Source organism: Mustela lutreola, chromosome 5 (assembly GCF_030435805.1).
Source record: "Mustela lutreola isolate mMusLut2 chromosome 5, mMusLut2.pri, whole genome shotgun sequence".
Lineage (NCBI taxonomy): Eukaryota > Metazoa > Chordata > Mammalia > Carnivora > Mustelidae > Mustela > Mustela lutreola.
The window spans coordinates 267,046-287,740 of NC_081294.1; the positions used below are offsets into that span (position 1 = coordinate 267,046).

At 48.1% G+C, this 20,695-nt stretch overlaps 1 protein-coding gene across 2 annotated transcripts in view; it reads left to right on the top strand.

The window, feature by feature from the left end:
- Positions 1–15,891, top strand: part of SDHA (succinate dehydrogenase complex flavoprotein subunit A) — a 28,647-nt gene extending 12,756 nt beyond the window's left edge. For both annotated transcript variants that reach the window (XM_059173533.1, XM_059173534.1), the window contains exons 8-15: positions 1,547–1,715; positions 2,488–2,683; positions 3,451–3,622; positions 6,715–6,833; positions 11,613–11,724; positions 11,896–12,026; positions 14,098–14,211; positions 15,535–15,891. In XM_059173533.1, the coding sequence (XP_059029516.1) occupies positions 1,547–1,715; positions 2,488–2,683; positions 3,451–3,622; positions 6,715–6,833; positions 11,613–11,724; positions 11,896–12,026; positions 14,098–14,211; positions 15,535–15,621 (1,100 nt within the window). In that variant the 3' untranslated portion in view covers positions 15,622–15,891. The remainder of the gene's footprint in view (positions 1–1,546; positions 1,716–2,487; positions 2,684–3,450; positions 3,623–6,714; positions 6,834–11,612; positions 11,725–11,895; positions 12,027–14,097; positions 14,212–15,534) is intronic.
- The last annotated feature ends 4,804 nt before the right edge of the window (positions 15,892–20,695 follow it).

Here is a 20,695-nt window from a genome sequence, read left to right on the forward strand (position 1 = left end):
GCCTGGCACACAGTAGGACCTTGGCAGTGTTTACTGAGTGGGTGTCCTGATAGCCAGGGGGGACGCTGGTGACCAGAGTTGTGGCGTGGGCAGATTTCAGGGTTGTAGGAGAACAGCTGTCACCGCAGGAGTGTCAAGTCGGGATGAGCTGTGGCAGACGGGACCCCTGAGGTGGTGGGGACAGACTGCCCAGTCCTGGCAGACTGAGCCGTCTTGGGTCCTCAGACAGTTGAGTGTGTGAATGTGGGGTTCAGAAGGGCGGTCTGTGCAGGGGCTGCAGGCTTGAGACCCCCTTACCCAGAAGTGACCGCCTCTTGAGAGAGACGAGTCTCATTCTGGACTTTGGTTCTTGTTGCTTTTCTAGCCTGTCAGTTGAGGGGGCACGACATGTAGCTCCCCACCTTGCTAAAGAACCTGGTCTGGTGTTTTTCTCTTTGCTCTGTTTCTTCCGATCCCTGGCAGGGATGAAAAATAAAATGTTTCAGGTAGTTTAGTTTTGTTCTTAAAATATTTATTTATTTATTTATTTTAAAGGTTTTATTTATTTATTTGACAGAGAGATCGCAAGCAGGCAGAGAGGCAGGCAGGGGGGAAGCAGGCTCCCTGCCAGGCAGAGAGCCTGAGGCAGGCTCGATCCCAACCCTGAGATCCTGACCTGAGCTGAAGGCAGAGGCTTAACTTGCTGAGCCTCCGAGGCTTGGTTTTGTTTTGTTTTAAGATTTATTTATTTATCTGAGGGTGACAGAGTGCACGAGTGGGGGGAGGGGCTGAGGAGGAGGGAGACTCTCAAGCCCTCTCCTCGATGAGCGCACAGAGCAGGAGCGGGGGCTCTACCAAGACTCAGACGTCAGCCAACTGAGCCACTTGAGGTAGTTTTTTTAATTACTGTTTTTAACTCAAAAAATGTCTGAAGATTCTGAATTCCACTTGTAAGCATGAAGCGCCCCGTTACCAGTGACTTTAGATAGGAACTTTCCGAGCTGGTTTGTCCTACCTTGTCACAATTCCGTGGCACAAGGAGATGCTCTAAAATGAAAACAGGGGCACCTGGGTGGCTCAGTTGTTCGGCCTCTGCCTTCTGCTTGGGTCATGCTCCCGGGTCCTGGGATCGAGCCTCCCATCGGGCTCCCTGCTCGGGGAGCCTGCTTCTCCCTCTCCCAGGCCCTCTGTTGGTGTTCTCTCTCTTATTACGTCTCTGTCAAGTAAATAAATAAGATCTTTAAAAAAAAAAAAAGAACAGAAAACATGAATTTAACGTGCGCTTGCTTGTGTTGAAAGTTTCAGCAGTTGTCATGGGAATTCTGGGGTTGGCAGAGCAGTTGTGCCGCTTTGTGCTTTTCCTCATGGGGACTTCATCTTATCTACTGTATCTACTAGAATCTTATCTACTCTTCCTAATCTTTCTTTTGTCTTACTCTCCTGAGGGCACAATGCCCTTTGCGTGCCCTTTTCTTTTCCCCAAAGATATCTTGGGGGAAAAAAAATGCGTTTGAAATCTAGACCTAGCAGTTGTTCGGTTAGAGCTAATTAATTGGGTTCTTTGCAGGTATCTATGGCGCTGGTTGTCTCATTACGGAAGGGTGTCGTGGAGAGGGAGGCATTCTCATTAACAGTCAAGGCGAGAGGTTCATGGAGCGCTATGCCCCGGTGGCAAAGGATTTGGCGTCCAGAGACGTTGTATCTCGGTCCATGACCCTGGAAATCCGGGAAGGAAGGTCTGTGTGCTTATCTGCAAAGGTGTCTGAGCGCACGCACACGCACACGCACACCCCTGCTTTCTCTTTTGGTAGCTGCTGTTTGTGTCTGCATCTTAACATGGGCTGGTGTGACTGTGTATGAGTTTCGGCACCTCCTCCCAACTGGGTAGGTTGCGTGCAGCCGCCTGCCGCCCTCTGACTGTCACTGTCATGTCGCCTTAGAGACCAGCTTCTGGGGAGTTGGGCTGGTCTGACCTAAATCTCAAGTCTGTGCAACATCGTCTGTATGCATGTGAGTGAGTGTTGTGACAGAGACAGACAAGCTGGCAGTCTGCAGTTAGCCTGTGGGCCGCGGGTGCGGCTCGGGGACCTGCTGAGCACAAGCCCGTGGCGTTCCCTGAAGGAGCGTCGGCTCTTCAGTGTCTGCACTGCCTTACTGCGGTGCTTCTTGTCAAAGTTCAGGGGTTACGGCCTCTAGACACGTTATATTTGCAGTATTTGCATTAGAAGGACTCATTTATCAAGGAAAACACACTGTGACTTCCCAAGACCGGAGTGTGAGCCGGTGAGGGCCGAGTGTCTGTCCACGTTCTGGCTGTGTCCCAGCACGTGGAGTCCCCCCCCGGCCAGGGTAGGTGCTCGGAAAAGACGTGAAGAATGGATGACCACAAGTGAGGGGACATTCCGTACAGCTTGAGAAAAGTGCGACCTGATGTGCTTCAGTGACTTTGCGGTCTCACATCCTCTGTATTTACCGTTCTCTCTCCCCCATGACGTCCTCCTCCGCCAGAGGCTGCGGCCCGGAGAAGGACCACGTGTACCTGCAGCTGCATCACCTGCCCCCGGAGCAGCTGGCCATACGCCTGCCTGGCATCTCGGAGACGGCCATGATCTTCGCGGGCGTGGATGTCACTAAGGAGCCGATCCCCGTCCTTCCCACTGTGCATTATAACATGGGTGGCATTCCCACCAACTACAAGGGGCAGGTGACCAAGCCGGGACCCTTCCACGGTGGGGGGGGGAGCAGGGCAGGAACGACAGGCCCATCCTCACAGTTGTCCCTCTGGACCCAGAGAACACAGAAACCTCATTCAGATGTTTCCCTCAGCACAGTCGCCGCTGGAGGGCAGAGCAGGGCCCGGGCACACGCTAGCGTTCACCCTCGCTCTGCAAGGACCCCTAGCAGTCACCGGTGACAGCGACCCCTCCAGAGCACACGGTTATGGACACAGTATCATTTGCAGCTTTTCCCAGTTTATAGTTTATTTTCCCGGATGACCTCCTGTTACTTTTACTGTGACCTTGTAAATCATATCTCCTCACAGCACATACTTGTGGGTGGCTTGCAGACCAACCAGGGCTTTTTGGTTTGTGACCTTTTTTTGCCTCTCCTCAGATGAGGTGGCTGGGGCGCTCCTCCACACTTTGCAGACAAGCCATGCGCCATACTCCCTTCCCTTCCTTGGAATCCAGAGCTGGAGTGGGTTGGGGGGGGCAGTCGGGTGGGGAAGGAGGTTTGGAATGAGCAGTAGATGTGGGAGTGAAGTGACAGGTGTTGCCAAGGGGGGTCCTTCGACCTGAGTCTGCCTAGGGTGGCTGAGCGTCCGGGTGCAGACTCGGGGCTCCCTGTAGACGACAGCAGGTCTGGTCCTTACCTGCCGTCCCTCCTCCGGGCCTGCAGGCAGACGCCCCCGTCCTGGGAAGGAGGGCTGTGCAGACTGGGCTCCTGAAGCCTGAAGTCTTCCTTCCACAGGTCCTCAGGCATGTGAATGGCCAGGATCAGATCGTGCCCGGCCTGTATGCCTGTGGGGAGGCCGCCTGCGCCTCCGTGCACGGTGCCAACCGCCTCGGGGCAAACTCACTCTTGGACCTGGTCGTCTTCGGCAGGGCGTGTGCCCTGAGTATCGCAGAGTCCTGCAGACCCGGTACGTGTTTTCTTCAGGGACTCAGGCTGTTTCGGGAAGTGATAGGTTACCGTGTCTTGATTTGTTGGAAATCTGTGGAGTGATCATGGGGGGTGGTCTGGTTTTCTGCCTTAAGTGAAGGGACCGTGATTCAGAGATTTATATTGTGACAGACGAGACTGGACACAGGCTGGGTGTCTTAACAATTTAGAGGATAACCTGGTTTTGGTCAGATCTTGTTTTGTGGTCGTTAATGTTCTCTTTAGAAAAGTCCCTGTGAGGGAGTTGTTTTGAGAGGAAGTGTGCCACATGCTGCTTGCTTGTTACCGATCACGACTTGCAAGGAAATATTTCAGACAGTACATGTGACTATATGTAAGTTCTCAGTACTTACGGAAAAGTAACTTTGGTTTTTCTAAAAAAAAGAAAAAAAAAGTAAATGATCTGTTAAAGCACAACGTAATGCACACAAAGGATCGGGCACGGGTGTCCCTGCGGCGTCACAGCGGTTTTCAGTCCGCGACTGTGTTCCTCTGGTCACTTAATAACCTGAGGGAATAGCGCCCCGTGCTGAAAGCATGAGTCCCGCGGGGGGCAGGACATGTGCTGTCCCAGTGAGCTCCCAGAGGTCTCCGTGCAGGTTCCCGTGGCCCGTTCGCTCAGGACTGCGGGTGACATGAAGACACTGTTCCCGAGGGTGGGACCGTGGGATCCCTGGGCTCTGCTCTGCCCAGTAGGCTTCACTGGTGGTGCCCGTGCAGTCTCAGTTCTGCCGTTTCTATGGAACAAAAGCTCTTTCCGAAATCAAGTTGGGGAAAAGTCTTACTGTCCTGCTAGTTGAACACAGCCCCCAGCATCACAGGCCACACTCGCCTTCCTGCCTGCAGTTAGCAGGTACGTGTGACAGACGGTTACACTTTCAGACGCCATCCCCCTTTCCGACCAAGTCGCTGATGGGCAGAGGTGGGGCCCTGTCCCTGTCTTTGCTGTGAAGGCAAGAGTCAGATCCCGTAGTCTGGTAGAGAATCCACAGCCCACTACACTGCAGCGGTGAGGCCTGAAATCCGATCTCCGAGCAAAGCAGAAAGTTTGAGCTTCCCTTTGTTTGAAAATGACAAAAAGGAAGTTTTATTAAAATATCTTGTACTTTAATATCTGAAGGATCGATACACACTTCAAAAAAAGTTTTTTAAGTTAGTGATTAAAAATGGAATACGGTGCTCATCCGTGCAGTAGCACGAAGGGACCCCAGACGTATTGGGTCATACGATGCGGGCTCACGAGGCTGCACACGTCAGGTTATACTTGTGTAACATAATGGAAGAGACAAAATTGGGAATAAGATGGTTCAGTGGCTGCCGTTCTAATCACGGTGGGCCTTGCACAGCTCTGTTTGGCAAAATATGCAAAACCACACCAAAAATGATCCTGCACCTTAATTACACTTTTTTAAGATTTCATTTATTTGACAGACATGGAGAGAGAGAACACAACCAGGGGAGTGGGAGAGGGAGAAGCAGGCTTCTTGCTAAGCAGGGAGCCTGATGCGGGGCTCCTTCCCAATATCTTGGGATCACGACCTGAGCCAAAGGCAGACGCCCAGCAGCTGAGCCAGCCAGGCACCCCATACTTTACAACTTTTAAAACCAGAAAGGGAAGGAAAAACATTGCTACATCCTCCCAAACATGAGAATTTTAAACATTCTGTACCCTAATTATGTATCCTATTCGGTACCTCAATTGTGATGGTTACGGGAACCCATACCTGTGTCGAAATTTGTAGAATTGTGCACTTAGAGAAAAGTAACTTTGGTAAATGATCACTTTTCAAAATTTTTTTTTAATTTTAATTTTTTTAATATATTTATTTTTAAGTGGGCTCCATGGCCACTGTGCAACCCAGCACAGGGCTTGAACTCACAACCCTGAGATCAGACCTGAGCTGAGACCAAGAGTCAGGTGCTTAACTGTCTGAGCCACCTGGAGCCCCAGATGATCACCTTTTTTAAAAAAAACATTACAAACCAAAGTGGAGACCGCAGTTGGCCTGGAAGAGCTGGGGCGGGTCACTCGAGAGACTGCTGCCCCTTGCGGAGCGCGGCTGTGAGCAACCCTGCTGCACCCGCAGGCTTTGCTTCCTCATTTCATACCCTCTCCCATATTACCCACTGAAGAAAATAACATTTCCAAATGTCATTTAAAGAAGAAAAAGCTTTAAAAGTTTTTAAAATATTTTAAATTTTCGGGGGCACCTGGGTGGCTCAGTCGGTTGAGCGGCTGCCTTCAGCTCAGGGCATGATTCCAGGGTCCTGAGATCGAGCCCCACATAGGGCTCCCTGCTCGGTGGGAAGCCTGCTTCTCTCTCTCCTTCTGCCTGCCTCTCTGTCCACTTGAACTCTCTCTGTGTCAAAAAAAAAAAAAAAAAAAAAATCTTTAACATATTTTACATTTTCAAAACATTTATCTTTTTAGAAAAGTCAGAGAAACATATCGTGAGGTTTAGGTAAGCAGATGCAAAGGTCCGAATCAGCAGGAGAATTGTTTTTTTTTTTTTTAAGATTTTATTTATTTGTCAGAGAGAGAGAGTACACACAAGCAGACAGAGTGGCAGGCAGAGGCAGCGAGAGAAGCAGGCTCCCTGCCTAGCAAGGAGCCCGATGTGGGACTTGATCCCAGGACCCCCGGATCATGACCTGAGCCGAAGGCAGCAGCTTAACCAACTGAGCCATCCAGGTGTCCCAGCAGGAGAGTTTTTTAAACATGCCTGGCCAGGCCTGCCCTCAGCCCTGAGTGAGGACCGTCATTGGTGGGGGTGGGGCACATTGGCAGAATTTTCGGAAGGTGCTCACTATCGTGAAGGTGCCAGTTTTCCGTTCAATAGAGTGATGATGTGTAAATCTAATTTTTAAACTTAGGAATGGTGTCTGTTTTGTTCAGAGATTTCTTACTGGATACCTACTCCTTGCCAGAGCTTTGACTCTATGTTTACCCTTTGGCTCCAGGTCAGTATGTGGTGCCTTAGTTCTCCGGTGGTCCAGGCGGAATATCAGCTCAGATTATGTGTACATCTTCCAAACTCCATTAAATTCTAGCATTTTGTCTGTGTTCCTTAGGAAATAAAGTTCCCCCGATCAAACCCAATGCCGGGGAAGAGTCTGTCATGAATCTTGACAAGCTGAGGTTCGCTGACGGAAGCATAAGAACGTCAGAACTGCGGCTGAGCATGCAGAAGGTGAGTGCCACACACACACCACACGCTCCAGGGGCAGACCGTGTGCCCACAGCCCTGTGCCAGGCTTGGGGCCAACAGCAAAGGGACACGTTCCACCCTGAAGGCTGGAGGTAGCCGCGCAGGGCAGAGACGCAGTTCTGTCGTGCGCCCCAGCTGCTCGCATGTGGCTGTCCCCTCCTCAGACCCTCTCTGCTGTCGGATGTGTCAGAGCCTAAAGGGGAGGGACAGTGCAAGGTCTGAGGAGCTCCGTTCCCAGCTTGGAGCTCCTTAAAGCCCTACACGTCTCATTGCCAAGAGGTTAATGCCCCGTCACACCCAGCCTCCAGCAGCTCTGCGAGAGTCTCTGAACTGGGCCCATGAAGCCGCTAAATAACAGCAGGAGGAGAGCGGACTTCAGGCTGGGGGGGCGGTGATCTGATCTGCGCACTGGTGGTCGTCAGGGCATTTACCTTCTAGATCAGCAAGTCTGATGGGATCTTCTCTGGGTTCCCCCTGTGACCTTGGAGCCTGTTGTCTGACTAAAGAACTGAATCCTAATTTTATTCAGCTTCAGTTTACCCTAAAGCACTACTTGTGGCTGCTGCATTGGATAATGTGGGGTTAGATAAACACAGCCCATAAGACTGCTAGACGTCCACCGGAGTCTTCAAATACAGGGATTCCTGGTCCATGAATGGGATCTCTGTCCACTTAAAATCATGTTCAAGGATTTCTTTGTGGAGGTGCATTCTGAAAAGAAGCCCCTTGCTTTTAGTCATATGCTGAGGGGTCTTTTGGGGTCACTATCAAAAGAAAAATGTTGCATCCTGCTACTTTTTTAGGACTGTGGTTCTGTGTGTGGGGAGGCTGGGCTCCAGGGAGGCTTCCCGGGAAGGTGAGGCAGACGGCGCCAGTGAGGGACAGAAGGGTGTTGAAGAAAAGCAGACGAGAGGTGCTGTGCAGGACTTCCACAGGGTACTGACCCAGGAGTTGGAGGCCAGCTACGGCAGATGTAACCATTGCCCTGGGTCTTAGGAACCTCTGTTTGGGGGCGGAAGTGGTAAATTCATAAGGTATTTTGAAATAGGAAGTCCTGGGGGCATTCCCACCAAATAAGACACATACAGATCTTTGACTTGCGATGGTGTTACGGGCCTGTGACAGTTGAAAAGGTTCTAAGTCATAAATGCATTTAAAACACCTTTAACTTACTGAGCATCTGCTTCACCGACCTCAGTTGTGAGCCGGCAGTAGGGAGAACTCATCTGCCACAAAGCCTGTTTCATAGTGTTGTCGACTGCCTCGTGTAACTTACTGAATACTGAAAGTGGAAAAACGGCTGCATGTGTGTGGACGGTTGTTCACCCTCGGGGTCGTGGGGCCGAGTGGGGGCTGCAGCTGCAGCCAGTGCCCAGGGACGCCGAAGTCACGTGGCTAGCCTGGGCAAAGAGGAGGCTCCAGACTACAGCTTCTGTGAATGCAGACCGCTTCTGCACCGCTGTGAGGGTGAGGAACAGGAAGTCAAGCCGTCATGGGTTAGGGACCTTTGGAATTGTTACCTGCTGGGCCAGGCTCCAGTTGTCTGAACAAAATCCTCCCTTCTTGGAGTGCACACTTGCGTTGGAGGACTGATTATTCTGCTGAGTTCAGCTGATTACAGTAAGAGAAAAGAAGCAAGGTGTGTATTGAAAAGGAGCAGACGAAAGTATCGTCATTTACAGATACAGCTAAAAATCTCAAGACATAAAGTAAAAAGATTAGTAAAAACAAGAATGAACTAAGATGTCTGTATAAAAGATTCCTCAGTAGCTTTCAAGGATGCTTGCAATAATCCACTTGAAAATTACCCCGTTCACAGCACAACCAGAAGTTTACAACGTCCTAACCCTGAAGAGGATGAAAACGTGAGCACTGAAGAACATAAAAGAATGTTTTAACTAACACCTGCTAGATTCTAAGATAGTTTTCTCCATTTGCTTGTCCCGAGAAGCCAGGACATTTGATGGTGGGCGTTAAAATTTTGAAATGATGTATTGTTCTGGGGCTTCTGAGGGGCTCAGTGAGTTAAGCATCTGACTTGGGCTCGGGTCACAACCTCAGGGTCCTGGGATCGAGCCCTGCGGCAGGTATGCGGTTCTTCGCCCTCACTTGTGGTCTTGGTCTCTCAATAAAATTAAAAAAAAAATAAAAATAAAATTATGTGTCGTTCTAAAGAAAGAGATGACATGCCTGTTAAATAGAACTAAATCAGCAAGCTTTATTAGCTTGTGGTAGAGGTGAGTGCACAAAGTGGAGTCTAGAAGTGGGCCCAGGCACACACTGTGATTGAGCACGGGGTAGAGGGGTTTTTCAAGAGTGATGAAAGGCCATTGAGTAGGTGATCGGAAACAAGGGTAGATCCAAAAATAAATGTCAGGTTTATTTCATTTCATGTCATATTTCTTAAGAGCATAAGCCATAAAGCCATACAGGAATTTGATACATGAGTGGTTTTCTGCAAGATGAACCAGAAGATGGGCAGGAGGATTCCCAAGGCTCTGACTTCTCACTCTTCTTCATGACCGCCCACCCCATGCTCTCTGCTGACCACCTCAGCCTCAGCACTCCTTAGTTTGTGTCTCCAACGGGCCGTCTGCTGGCTCCTAGAACAGCTGCCACCAGATCTCGAGAGTGGAGCTAGTGTCTCCTCGGGACTTTGAAGGTAGAGCCCTTATGCCTTTGTGCCACCCTTCAGTGCCGCGTGCCTCCGAAGTCCGTCTGCTTACAATCACAGATCCTGGCCAAGTCCACAGACTACCTCCCCGAAATGCAAACTGTTCGGCTTTAATGTATGTGGATTTAAAGACATATACTTAATGGGAACGTAGAAGCATTTTTTAAAAGCTTTCATCAAAACTGCATTTTAACTTCAATTTATGATCAAAGTGTCAATGAGGCAAGTATAGAGGGAGTGTACCCCAGTGTAGCGAAGGCCGTGTATGACGAGTCCACAGCTAGTGTCAGACTCAGGGGTGAAAAGCCAAAAGCTTTTCTCATCCCGGAGACTCGACAGAGAGGTTCACTGTCACCACTTGATTCAGCACAGCCCTGGAAGTCCTGGCTGGAGAAGTCAGGCAGGAAAGAAACCAAGGCATCTAAAATGGAAAGGAGGAAGTAAAAGTGCCTGTTTACAGGCATATCAGATCACATGACACAGACTCTACCAAAAAACTTAGAACTAGTAAGTCAATTCAATAAAGTTGACAGATACAAAATCAATACATAAAAATCTGTTGTTTCTGTTACACAAATAATGAACATTCAGAAAGAGAAATTAAGGAAATAATTCTGTTTACAATTGCATCAGAAAGAATGATTTTGACCAAGGACGGGGAAAAATCTGTACACTGAAAATTGTATAAAGTATTAATGAATATAGTTGAGGACATAAATAAGTGGGAAGATTTCTATCTCATGGACTGGAAGAAGTAATATTATAAAATTTCCGTATTACCCAAAGCTGTTCACAGACTTGGTACAGTCTTATTAGAATTCCAATGGCATTTTTTACAAAAATAGAACAAACCTAAAATGTATATGGAGCCACAAAAGAGCCTGAATAGCCAAAGCAATCAGAGAAAAAAAAAAGCTGGAGGCATATCTCTCCCGGATTTCAAACTATGTTACAAAGGAATAGTAATCAAAACAGTAAGGTATTGGCCTAAAAACAGACCTCTGTAGATCAATGGAATAGCCGCAGGCTCATTAATAAACCAGTGTATATGGCTAATAATTTACAACAGAAGAGCCAAGAATATCCACTGGGAAAAGAACGGTCTCTTTAATGGTGCTGAAAAAACTGAACAGCCACGTGCAAAAAGCGGACTCAAAATGGATTAAAGATTAAAGGCTTGATCGTAAGACCCGAGACCATAAAACTCCTAGAAGAAAACACAAGCATTAAGCTTCTGACTGGCGGTCTTGGTGGTGAATTTTTGGATTTGACATCAAGAGCAGAGGCAAGAAAAGTAAAAATAAACTGTTGGGACCACGGCAGACTTGAGCTTCGGCACAGCAGAGGAGACCGACAAAAGGAAAAGGCAGCCTGTAGAATGGGAGGAAATACTTGCAAGTCATGTATCTGATAAGGGACTCCTATCCCAAAACACACAAAGTACTCCTAAACTCGGTAGAATAAAAACAACCTAAGAAATGGGCAGAGGATCGGAACAGACAGTTTTCCAAAGAAAACCTGCAGTTGGCAAACAGACATGAAAAGATGCTCAGCATCACTCATCGTGGGGGAAATGCTAATCAGAATCACATTTCATCACACCTGTCAGAAATGGTTAGTATCAGAAAGACCAGAAACAGGAATGTTGGCGAGGATTCGGAGAGAGGGGAGCCCTCACGCGCTGTTGGTGGGAATGCAGGCTGGTGCAGCCGCTCTGGAGAGCAGTGTGGAGCCCCCCCCAGTTAAAGATAGAACTGTGTGATCCACCAATCCTAGCTCTGTTATGTATTCAGAGGGAATGAAAACACGATTCCAGAAGATGTCTGTGCTCCATGTCTATTTCAGTGTTGTTTACAATAGCCAAGAAAAGCGGTGTCTGATGGTTACTAAGATGGGTGTGTATGTGCTGTGTATACATGTACGCATATGGGGTTGTGAGTTTGAGTCCCACATTGGGTTTAGAGATTATTTCAAAATAAAATCTTTAAAAGTGAAAATGAAACGCACAAGAAAGTCTGAAGGGTTTACCAGTTTTAGACCTGGCTGCACACCAACTGAAGATTTACAGATGATATTTTGTGTTACAGTCGATGCAGAATCACGCTGCAGTGTTCCGTGTGGGAAGCGTGCTACAGGAAGGCTGTGAGAAGATCAGCCAGCTCTATGGAGACCTGAAACATCTGAAGACCTTTGACCGAGGTGAGCCATTCGTGGGGCCCTTGGTGTACTTGGGGCGCGGGTATCTGCGAGGCTGCCTCAGAGTCCTGTGTGTCCCTGCTGTGTGAGTGGATGCTGGCAAGCCCACAGCGGCAGCCCTGAGGACACGTGTGACTGGATGCTGTCTCTAGTGGGTGCCTTGTGTGTCCCCAGGAATGGTCTGGAACACCGACCTGGTGGAGACCCTGGAGCTACAGAACCTGATGCTCTGTGCGCTTCAGACCATTTATGGAGCAGAGGCCCGCAAGGAGTCGCGGGGCGCTCACGCCCGGGAAGATTACAAGGTGCGTCCTCACAGCACATCCCAGGGGCACGTCATGACCTCTGTCCGCTGGCATTGCTCAGTCCCTCACCGTGCACTTCTGTACATTTCACTCCATGTTCCCAAAAGTAAATTGAAAAAATGCTTTTTTTGCCCCTCTGATAACTCTCATACTTCGGTGTCACTGTGTCTGGTACCAGCATGACTTTTTTTGCCTCAGTTCGGCCTCTGCTCCTGGCAGTGGCGTTGCTGGGAGCCTACCCGACTTTTCCTAGGTCCGAGATTAGCCCGCAGTCTGTGTACTGCGGCCAGAAAATGTTAACAATGAGTAAATGACTGAGGCCTGACCTCCTCTTGGTCTGATTTCTTTTTCTTTTTTCTTAGATTTTATTTATTGGAGAGAGCGTGCACACGCACGAACAGAAGCAGGCGGGCAGGGGGTGAGGGGAAGAGTGAGAGAGAGAAGCAGACTCCTTGCCAAGCAGGGAGCCCGAGGCGGGGCTGGAGCCCGGTGCGGGGCTGGAGACTCGGAGCGTTGAGACCATGACCTGAGCCAGAGGGGGATGCTTAACCAGCTGAGACACCCAGATGCCCCTGAATGACCTGATCTTTATGCAGAGTACAGTTCAGATTCTTCCAGACAGAGCGCTCAGCATATGATGGGAAAACATTGAGGACATGGGCACTTGAGGGCAGACACCGCCTTCCAGACAGATAGGCTTTGGTCCGGGACAGTGTGGTGGAGCTGGGAGCAGCCACACCAGTCAGCTGGGCACAAGCGAGTGGGAAGATTGGCCCCAGCAAGAGGCTGACATTCTGAGTCACTGTGAAATTTTACTAATTGACCTGCCAGCCACTGCAGCTGGATTAGATTCAGCCTGATTAGGCACATTCGTCACCTGTACTGAGAAGTAGACGCCTCCCCAGCTGTGGGTCTGTTGGCAGTTCATGTGGCCGCGGTGAACGAGTTTCTGTTCTGTCACAGCAGTCGGGCAGGTGGAGGCTGCTGGCCCCGGAGAACTCACCCCTGCTGTGTGTTTAGAAAGAAGGGAGGGTGCCGCAGCCCCGCTTGCTCCCGGGTTGGTGTTTTATTCATTCATTTATTTTTATAGAAAGCTGCTTTTGGTACAATTCTGTGTTTTAATTTTTATTCTCTTGACTTTTTTTAAATTTAAATTTTAGGTAGTTGACACACGTGCGGTGTTGGTTTCTGGATTAGAATTCACTGACTCATCACTTCTATACCACACTCAGGGCTCATCACAGCAGACGTCCTCCTGATCCCCATCCCCCACCCACCTCCCCTGTCAGCCCTCAGTTGGGTACAATTTCTAAATCTTACTTTTAAGTAATCTGTACCCCAGCACGGCGCTGAAACTCACGACCCGTGCTCCATTGGCTGAGTCAGCGGTGCCCCTGGTTTTTATTTAAAGCAGCTCTTGTATGTTTTCTCCATTACCGTGTGTAGGCTGTCCCTTAATAGTATTCAGCTTCTTTTTAAGAGTTTTTGAATAAAATTTTAATGTAATTGCTTAAAGTGAAACATTTAAATGAAAAAAGCTAAAAGAAGAAATTATATATGAGCAAAAAGACAAAGTATTTGGTGAACTTTCAATTGCATGAAACGTCAGGCTAATTTGTGCTGCGGAGGCACTGGGGTGAGCGAACTGTTTGCCCGCACGCTGCGGGATAGACGGGTGCTCCGGGAGGCTGGCCGCCGGCAAACGTGGGACGGTCGTCTCTCTCCGTCCCACTTGGAGTTGGGACTTAATTGCACTTCTCTCGTACTCTGTGTTCTTCTCGGTCAGGTACACGCAAAATGGGTTTTCACTAGGAATCGTAGAAGGGAAGGGGCTTGGGTTGAAAGATGGGCTGGGGATGTCCTGCTCTCTGTGACCCAGGTCTGCTTGGGACAGTGGATACCTCCTTGTTGAGTGGGATCTAGGGGGATTCATATCAGACTAGTCTCCCGTGTATCATTTTAATGAGTTTGCCCTGGTTTCCACTTACATTGCCCTGTTAGAGAACTAAGAAATTTGAAGTGCAATTGTTACGGGCGTTTGCTGAAATCAAGTTCCTTTCTCGGGCCTCAGGAGCGGATTGACGAGTATGACTACTCCAAGCCCATCCAGGGGCAGCAGAAGAAACCGTTTGAGGCGCACTGGAGGAAGCACACCCTTTCCTACGTTGATGTCAAGACTGGGAAGGTATGAGGGGGGCGTGTTGTGCTCACGTGTTCACTGATCGTGTGCAGTCCCACACGTGTGCACTGATCGTATGCAGTCCCACACGTGCTGCAGTTCAGCATATGATGGGCTGGGAGAACCAATGGGGTTTTAGTTGATGGGTGACAGAATTGAGACACTCCTGGAAAGGACACTCGGGCTTCTGCCTGGAAACAGAATCCGGTGTAGGGGGTGGTTTAAGGGCCGGCCTTCCACAGCTTTAGCCCCCAGCAGGGAGTGAGCACCCAAGCCTTGGTGTGAAGGGAAGTGATGATGATTCTGGAGCCCCTTGAGAGTGAGGACAGGGGATAGGAGCGGGACAGGAAAAGACTCCTTTTTTCCCATTGGCCGGACCACCGGGGAGCAGCCTCCGGTCGCCCGGGGGTATTCTGTGCAGCCGGTAGCATTGGCCTGGGCGCAGAGCAGGCAGAGGAGGGGGTGAGGTGGGCAGAGTCCTAGGAACAGCCAGTGTCAGTACAGTGGAGGCTCCTAGTCTTACTGCAGCAAAGCATAGTTCACCCATTTGGCATTTCTGCTGGGCATTAAGAATCAGAAATAAGACATAAAGTGTTTACCCTCACGTCCTTCCGGCTTGGAAGGGATAGTCTTGATCGTTTATGTGAGTCTGCAGAAACAATGTTGTGCTCTCTTGCCATCACTTAATACAGAGAGCCTCAGGTGTCCGTTGTTTTCAGGTAGGCAGTAACTTCCTTAATTTTGCATGAAGGCTCTTTTCTGACAGTGTTAGAGAAAGAAATCAGACTTCCCTCTCGGGACAGTCCTGTTTTTAGTAATGTTCAAGGCTTTTCACAGTTACAAAAGGAAGTATGGAAAGTACAAAAATAGAATTAATTTTTGTAAGCTGCCCAGTCAGAGGTAGCCTTCACTGCCGTTCTGAAATATTTCCTGCAGGTTTTGCATGTATGTGCGTACACGTTTCCTTACGTGTATGTATATAAATACAAGTAGGAAAAACGATTTGTAAATACATAGTTTAAACATAATTAAAGAATGATAGTTGTAAGCAGGGTTTCACTTCTTGTCCATTTGTGTAAAGCATCAAGAATTTAATACATTTGTTTTAATTGCTCATTACATGGATTTACCATAAGTTATGGGGCTGGTCCCCTGTTGTGCATTTAGATCATTTTTTACTTTGTTACTGAAAAATACTCCAGTGAGTCCTTGTGTTTTTAAGTTCCTGAAATATGTCTGCAAATAACTTTTATAGCTGATTTTTCAAAAAAGGCACAAGAGAATGCTATTTGTATGGTTTTTGTTTTATTGTCGATTCTTCTTTTTAAGGTTTCATTGGAATACAGACCAGTGATCGACAGAACTTTAAATGAGGCTGACTGTGCCACGGTCCCTCCAGCCATTCGCTCCTACTGACGAGACCAGAGTTGACCAGCTTTTGTAATTATGTATAATAGCTCGGGCCTGTCCTCATTTCCTGATCACCTTTTTAAAATCCGTACTCAAGCGAGTAAGGAATGCCGTTGGACTAGGGATCATCTCCCCGGTGGCTGGAAGCTTTCCGGGAATCAGCAGCCAGAAGTGTGAGTGAAGCCTGCCTTTCTCCTTTGCTTCATTCTTGTGAAATAATAAAACTGGGCCTGATTCTTCAATAAATCATAAATAAATTGCAAACTTCTATCTCCACGTCCAATTAAAGCTTATACTGTTTAATTTGAGGCATGTTTGTTGACCTAAAATACCGAAATCCAGAAATCTTATATATATTAAGTAAAAATGCATTTTGGTGTTGACAGCACATGAAGAAAACAAACATTTCATTTCCTTCTTGTTCTTCGTAAGCAAATTCTTTGTGGGTGACCATGTGTCCTGAGGTATTTCAGTAGCCAGATACTAAAGGAAACAGAAGTCAGTGGGTTTCTTCCTTCCTGGCTTGCTTTCAGGTGCCGGTCAGGGTCCCTTTCCTCCTTCGTGCTTGTGCGGGGCTGGCTTCCTTACAATCGGGCCGAGACGGTCAGGGTCATTGATTTCACTGATTCTCAGTTGTAGGGATTATCTGGGAATTCCGTAAAACATTCACGTTTTCAGAGCTGACCTCAGTTGTCCCCGAATCCTCTCCCTGTCTCCCCCACAGCAGCCACTTCAGTTCTCAGTGTTTTAAGAGAAAAAGAAAGCAAACCTGTATTTGCATTATTGTGCACACCTTGTGTGCATATCTGGAGATCATTCTTCTCATCAGCGAGTCTTCCTTCTTTCGGCTGCATGAATGTACCTTACCCTCCAGTGGTAGACGTCTGTGTTCTTTCCAGTATCACGGGTGCCACCGTGAGTAGCTTCATGTGTGAAGTTCTTTTCTTTGAGGTGGAATCCTAGAAGTAGAATTCTGGGTCCAAGGGTAAATGCACATGTTCTTTTAGATGATCTCAGATTCTCTTCCCCAAATTCTCTGTGGTGGAGAGTCCCTACAACTTTGCAAAAAAAGAATGATAGCAAGTGTTTGGAGATGTTTGGCAATCATATAATGAGAAGTTTTACCTTAAATATAGCATTTTTCTTTTTCTTTCTTTCTTTGGTGGGGGTTAGCGTTTTTATTTATTTACTGATTATTAATAATAATTATTATTATTTGACGGAGAGAGAGGAATCACAAGTAGGCAGAGAGACCCGGAAGCAGGCTCCCTGCTGAGCAAAGAGCCTGATGCAGGGCTCGATCCCAGGACCCTGAGATCATGATCTAAGCCGAAGGCAGAGGCTTTAACCCACTGAGCCACCCAGGCACCCTGGGGGGTTAGCATTTTTAACAGTTCTTTTGAGGTATGATTGACAGAAGTCAATAAACGTTCACCAGCCCAGGTTTCTTCTTGCCCCTTTGTAATCCCCCCCCTTATCTCCAGTGGTGCCGTCCCGAGAGATGGGCTTGCATGCTCCAGAACTACATACGAATGGGACCGTACAGATGCACTCTTTTTATTGGGTTTCTCTTAGTCAGCATCATGACTTGTGGTTCATTCACACTGCTGCACAAGTAAGGGGACGGATGTGTTTCGTGGCTTGAGGGCTACATCCAAGTATCAGCTCCTGGCCCCATTCCCTGCCACACTAATACCACCAGAGAAAGACCCCAGGCCGAGTCGCAGGTGCTTGAGGCAAGAAGCTGCAGGTCTGGTGGGTCCTGGGGAGGTGCGGGGCCACACAGCATGGAGTGTCTGCAACCGACTGCAAATGACTGTCCAGCTGCTATGACTGTCCTAAGAGCAAAGTGTCATTTCAAGTGGCATCAGAACATAGAACTTTGGAGTTTACAGTTTCAGTGAACTTTAAGGAAAAATGGACCCACTAAGAAACCCTGTGCTTCATCAGCATCCCATTAACCCCTGTTAATGGGAATATTGGTGTTCACACTTCGAAATTGTGTAGTATTAAACTAGTTAAAGCTAGTAACTGATTATGTCAATGCTAAAACAGATTTTTTCTGAGAAAGAGAAATAGAAGTAATCCTGCAATACTAAATTTGGAATAGAAATGTAAGTGTAAATTCTTTTCTTTGTTCTTTTTAAAATCATTTTTAAAAGATTTTATTTATATATTTGAGAAAAAGAGATCATGAGTGGAGGGAGGGGCAGAAGGAGAGGGAGAAGCAGACTCCACCAAGCAGCAGCTTGGCCCCAGAACCCTGAGATTGTGACCTGAGCGAAAGCAGATGACCAACCAACTAAGCCACCCAGAGGCACCCCTTTGTTCTTTTTTAAGGTTTACTCATTTATTTGTCAGCACTAGCAGGAGGAATAGCTAGGAGAGGGGGAAGCAGATTCTCCGCTGAGCTGGGAGCTTGACTTGGGGCTCTAGCCAAGGACCCTGAGAGCATGACCTGAGCCAAAGGCAGAGACTTAGCCACACTTAACCGCACCGACTGAGCCTCCCAAGCACCCCTTTTCTTTTTTCTTTAGGGGACACACACACACACACACATTTTCCAGCTCTGTCCCAATACCAGTGGGTTCTAAGCACCTGGATTGTGGTGTCTGCTTACCACTCCCCTCTGCCCCCAGCCGTGATAGCCATGGATTCACTCTATTAAAAACGTCAGTACGTTAATTTAGAATGATAGTTAAAACTCAGCCAACACTGAACAAAAACATGGGCAGTCATTCTTGGAAGTAACGAGGGTACTAACTACTAACATTGAAAATGCATAATTAAAGGAGAATGAAATGGTTACCCTCCCCTTTATCCACAAATTGTCATTCAGGGTAACTTCAGTGGTTGGAGAAAATTTCACAGAGGAATCCCTTCAGATAAATGAGTAAGGAATGACAGAATTTAGAGACCCCCTTTTTGCTCTCCCTAAGGTGGTTCTGTGCTGCTGTCCCTCGGAAAAATGTGTTACTTTCACTGTAACCCCTGGAGGATTTTACTAGTTACCAAGCACATTTAGATACGGCCTTAAATACATATGCTGGCAACAGGTCTTGGGAGAGGACGATATACCACCGTGAAGCTGGCAGCTGGGGATGCCCGGCTCGCTCAGGGCCGAAGGCCGCCCCTTCACAGAAGCCGGGAAGGCCCGGTCAGCTCAGGGCAGAAAGAAAACCGCCTGCTTCCCTTTTCCGTTCTCGCTCTTTTCCCTTCCCAGAATCGCCCGTTGTTAGATGAGTCCTTTGCATGTGCTTGTTTAACTGTAAACTTGATCCTGCTCCTTGCTGGCCTGCAAGAGGTGACTCACGTGTGACCTTCATCGGTCCTTCCGTTGGCTACTGTTTTCTATCCAATAAAAGGGAGACTGTGGAGTTGCTCGGGGCAGCAGTCCTCTTCCACTGTTGTCGGCTGCTCCCAGTCTTCTGCCTCTGACTTGTTTGTGCCTAGTTCCTCTCCTGTCGCCGACTGGAAGCAGCAGTTCTGGAACTTGCATGTGGATCAGTGTCACCTGGAGGGATTGTTGAATAATTCCTGACCCCACCCAGGACTTCCGGTTCAGTAGGTCCTGGGAGCGGTCCTGAGAATCTGCATTTGTAGTGTGTTCAGGGACCACCGTTCGAAAACCACCTGCAGGGGATGCTGTGGTTCAACAAACCTGAAGGAGAGGATTTCCAGAAGAAAATAACAGGCTGCGGACAGATGACCACCTCAGACCTCCATCCGGACCAGCAGATGAAACAAAGCTTGGCCAAAGAATGTTACAGAAGTGGGAGGATAAATACGGGCATTAGAGCATCACTTAAGTGTTAGGACAATGAATGAAAAGCTGGCAAAGGCAGGTATGTGAAGCATGTAAGATGACAGAGGGGCTGACTGGTTTCAAAGAAGTAACTGAGGGCAGTGGCCTTACGTCTGCTACGTCTCAAAAATCAACCTGCAGACCGGTTCATGAACATGCTGAAACCAAGAAAACCACTGGGGAGTAGGTGGTCTGGAGATGCAAGTTTCTATGGGACAGAGTATTTCATACTGGAAATTTTTATACAATGTTCAAGGTTTTTTTTTTTTTTAATATTTTTATTTATTTGACAGACAGAGATCACAATAGGCAGAGAGAAAGGAGGAAGCAAGCTCCCTGCTGAGCAGAGAGTCCGATGTGGGGCTCGATCCCAGGACCCTGGGATCATGACCTGAGCCGAAGGCAGAGGCTTTAACCCACTGAACCACCCAGGCGCCCCAATGTTCAAGGTTTCTAAGAGAACCCATGTATTAGAATAATTGACAGACCAGGTAAATTTTTTTTTTTAATGTGCATCAAGGTAAAAAACGAGGATACTGACCAGAGAAATGTGGATGATTTTTAATATGGACCAGAAAAGATACAGTACAATATTCTTAAAACAGTCCCTGGCATTAGCCATAACCACATAGCTATTCAAGTTCACTAAAATCACATAAAGCTCAAGATTACACTCCCCAGTCATCTTGATCCATTTCATGTGCTCAGTGGGCACATGTGGCAAGCGGCTCTCACACTGGACAGCAGAGCAGTTGCATCGTTGCAGAAATTTGGTTGGCTGACACCAGTGAAGACCCTCGCTGGTATCCTATTAAGCAGCACATAGGGTAAGTTGGGCAGTACTCAAAGGACACCTGAGTTAAATAAAAAGTGGCAAGTCATTCTCTTTCCTACTGAAGTCTGACAAAACAATGATTGGAAAGGAGGGGAAGGCCTGGGCACAGCTGGGTCTGTCTCCTCGACTTCTGCACCCGAGTGCGTAGGAGGGAAAGTGACAGTGAAGGTGTCGAGCATGTAGTGTCCCAGTGCAAGCCACTGGTGGTCCTGATGACAACCCAAGGCACAAATACCGAATCCAAGTGGCTTCAGTGTGGGTACATACAAGGGGTGTGTGTGTGTGTGAGTGTGGACACAGAACTAACGCGGTCGCCCATCTGGCGATTACTGCGGGTTTCCCAAATGCCAAAGACGAGATGAACAAGAGGGTGGGCTGCGAAGTGCGCGGATACCAGCGCCCAGGAAGAGCCACCGTCTAGAGCCATCCTACGGGGAATA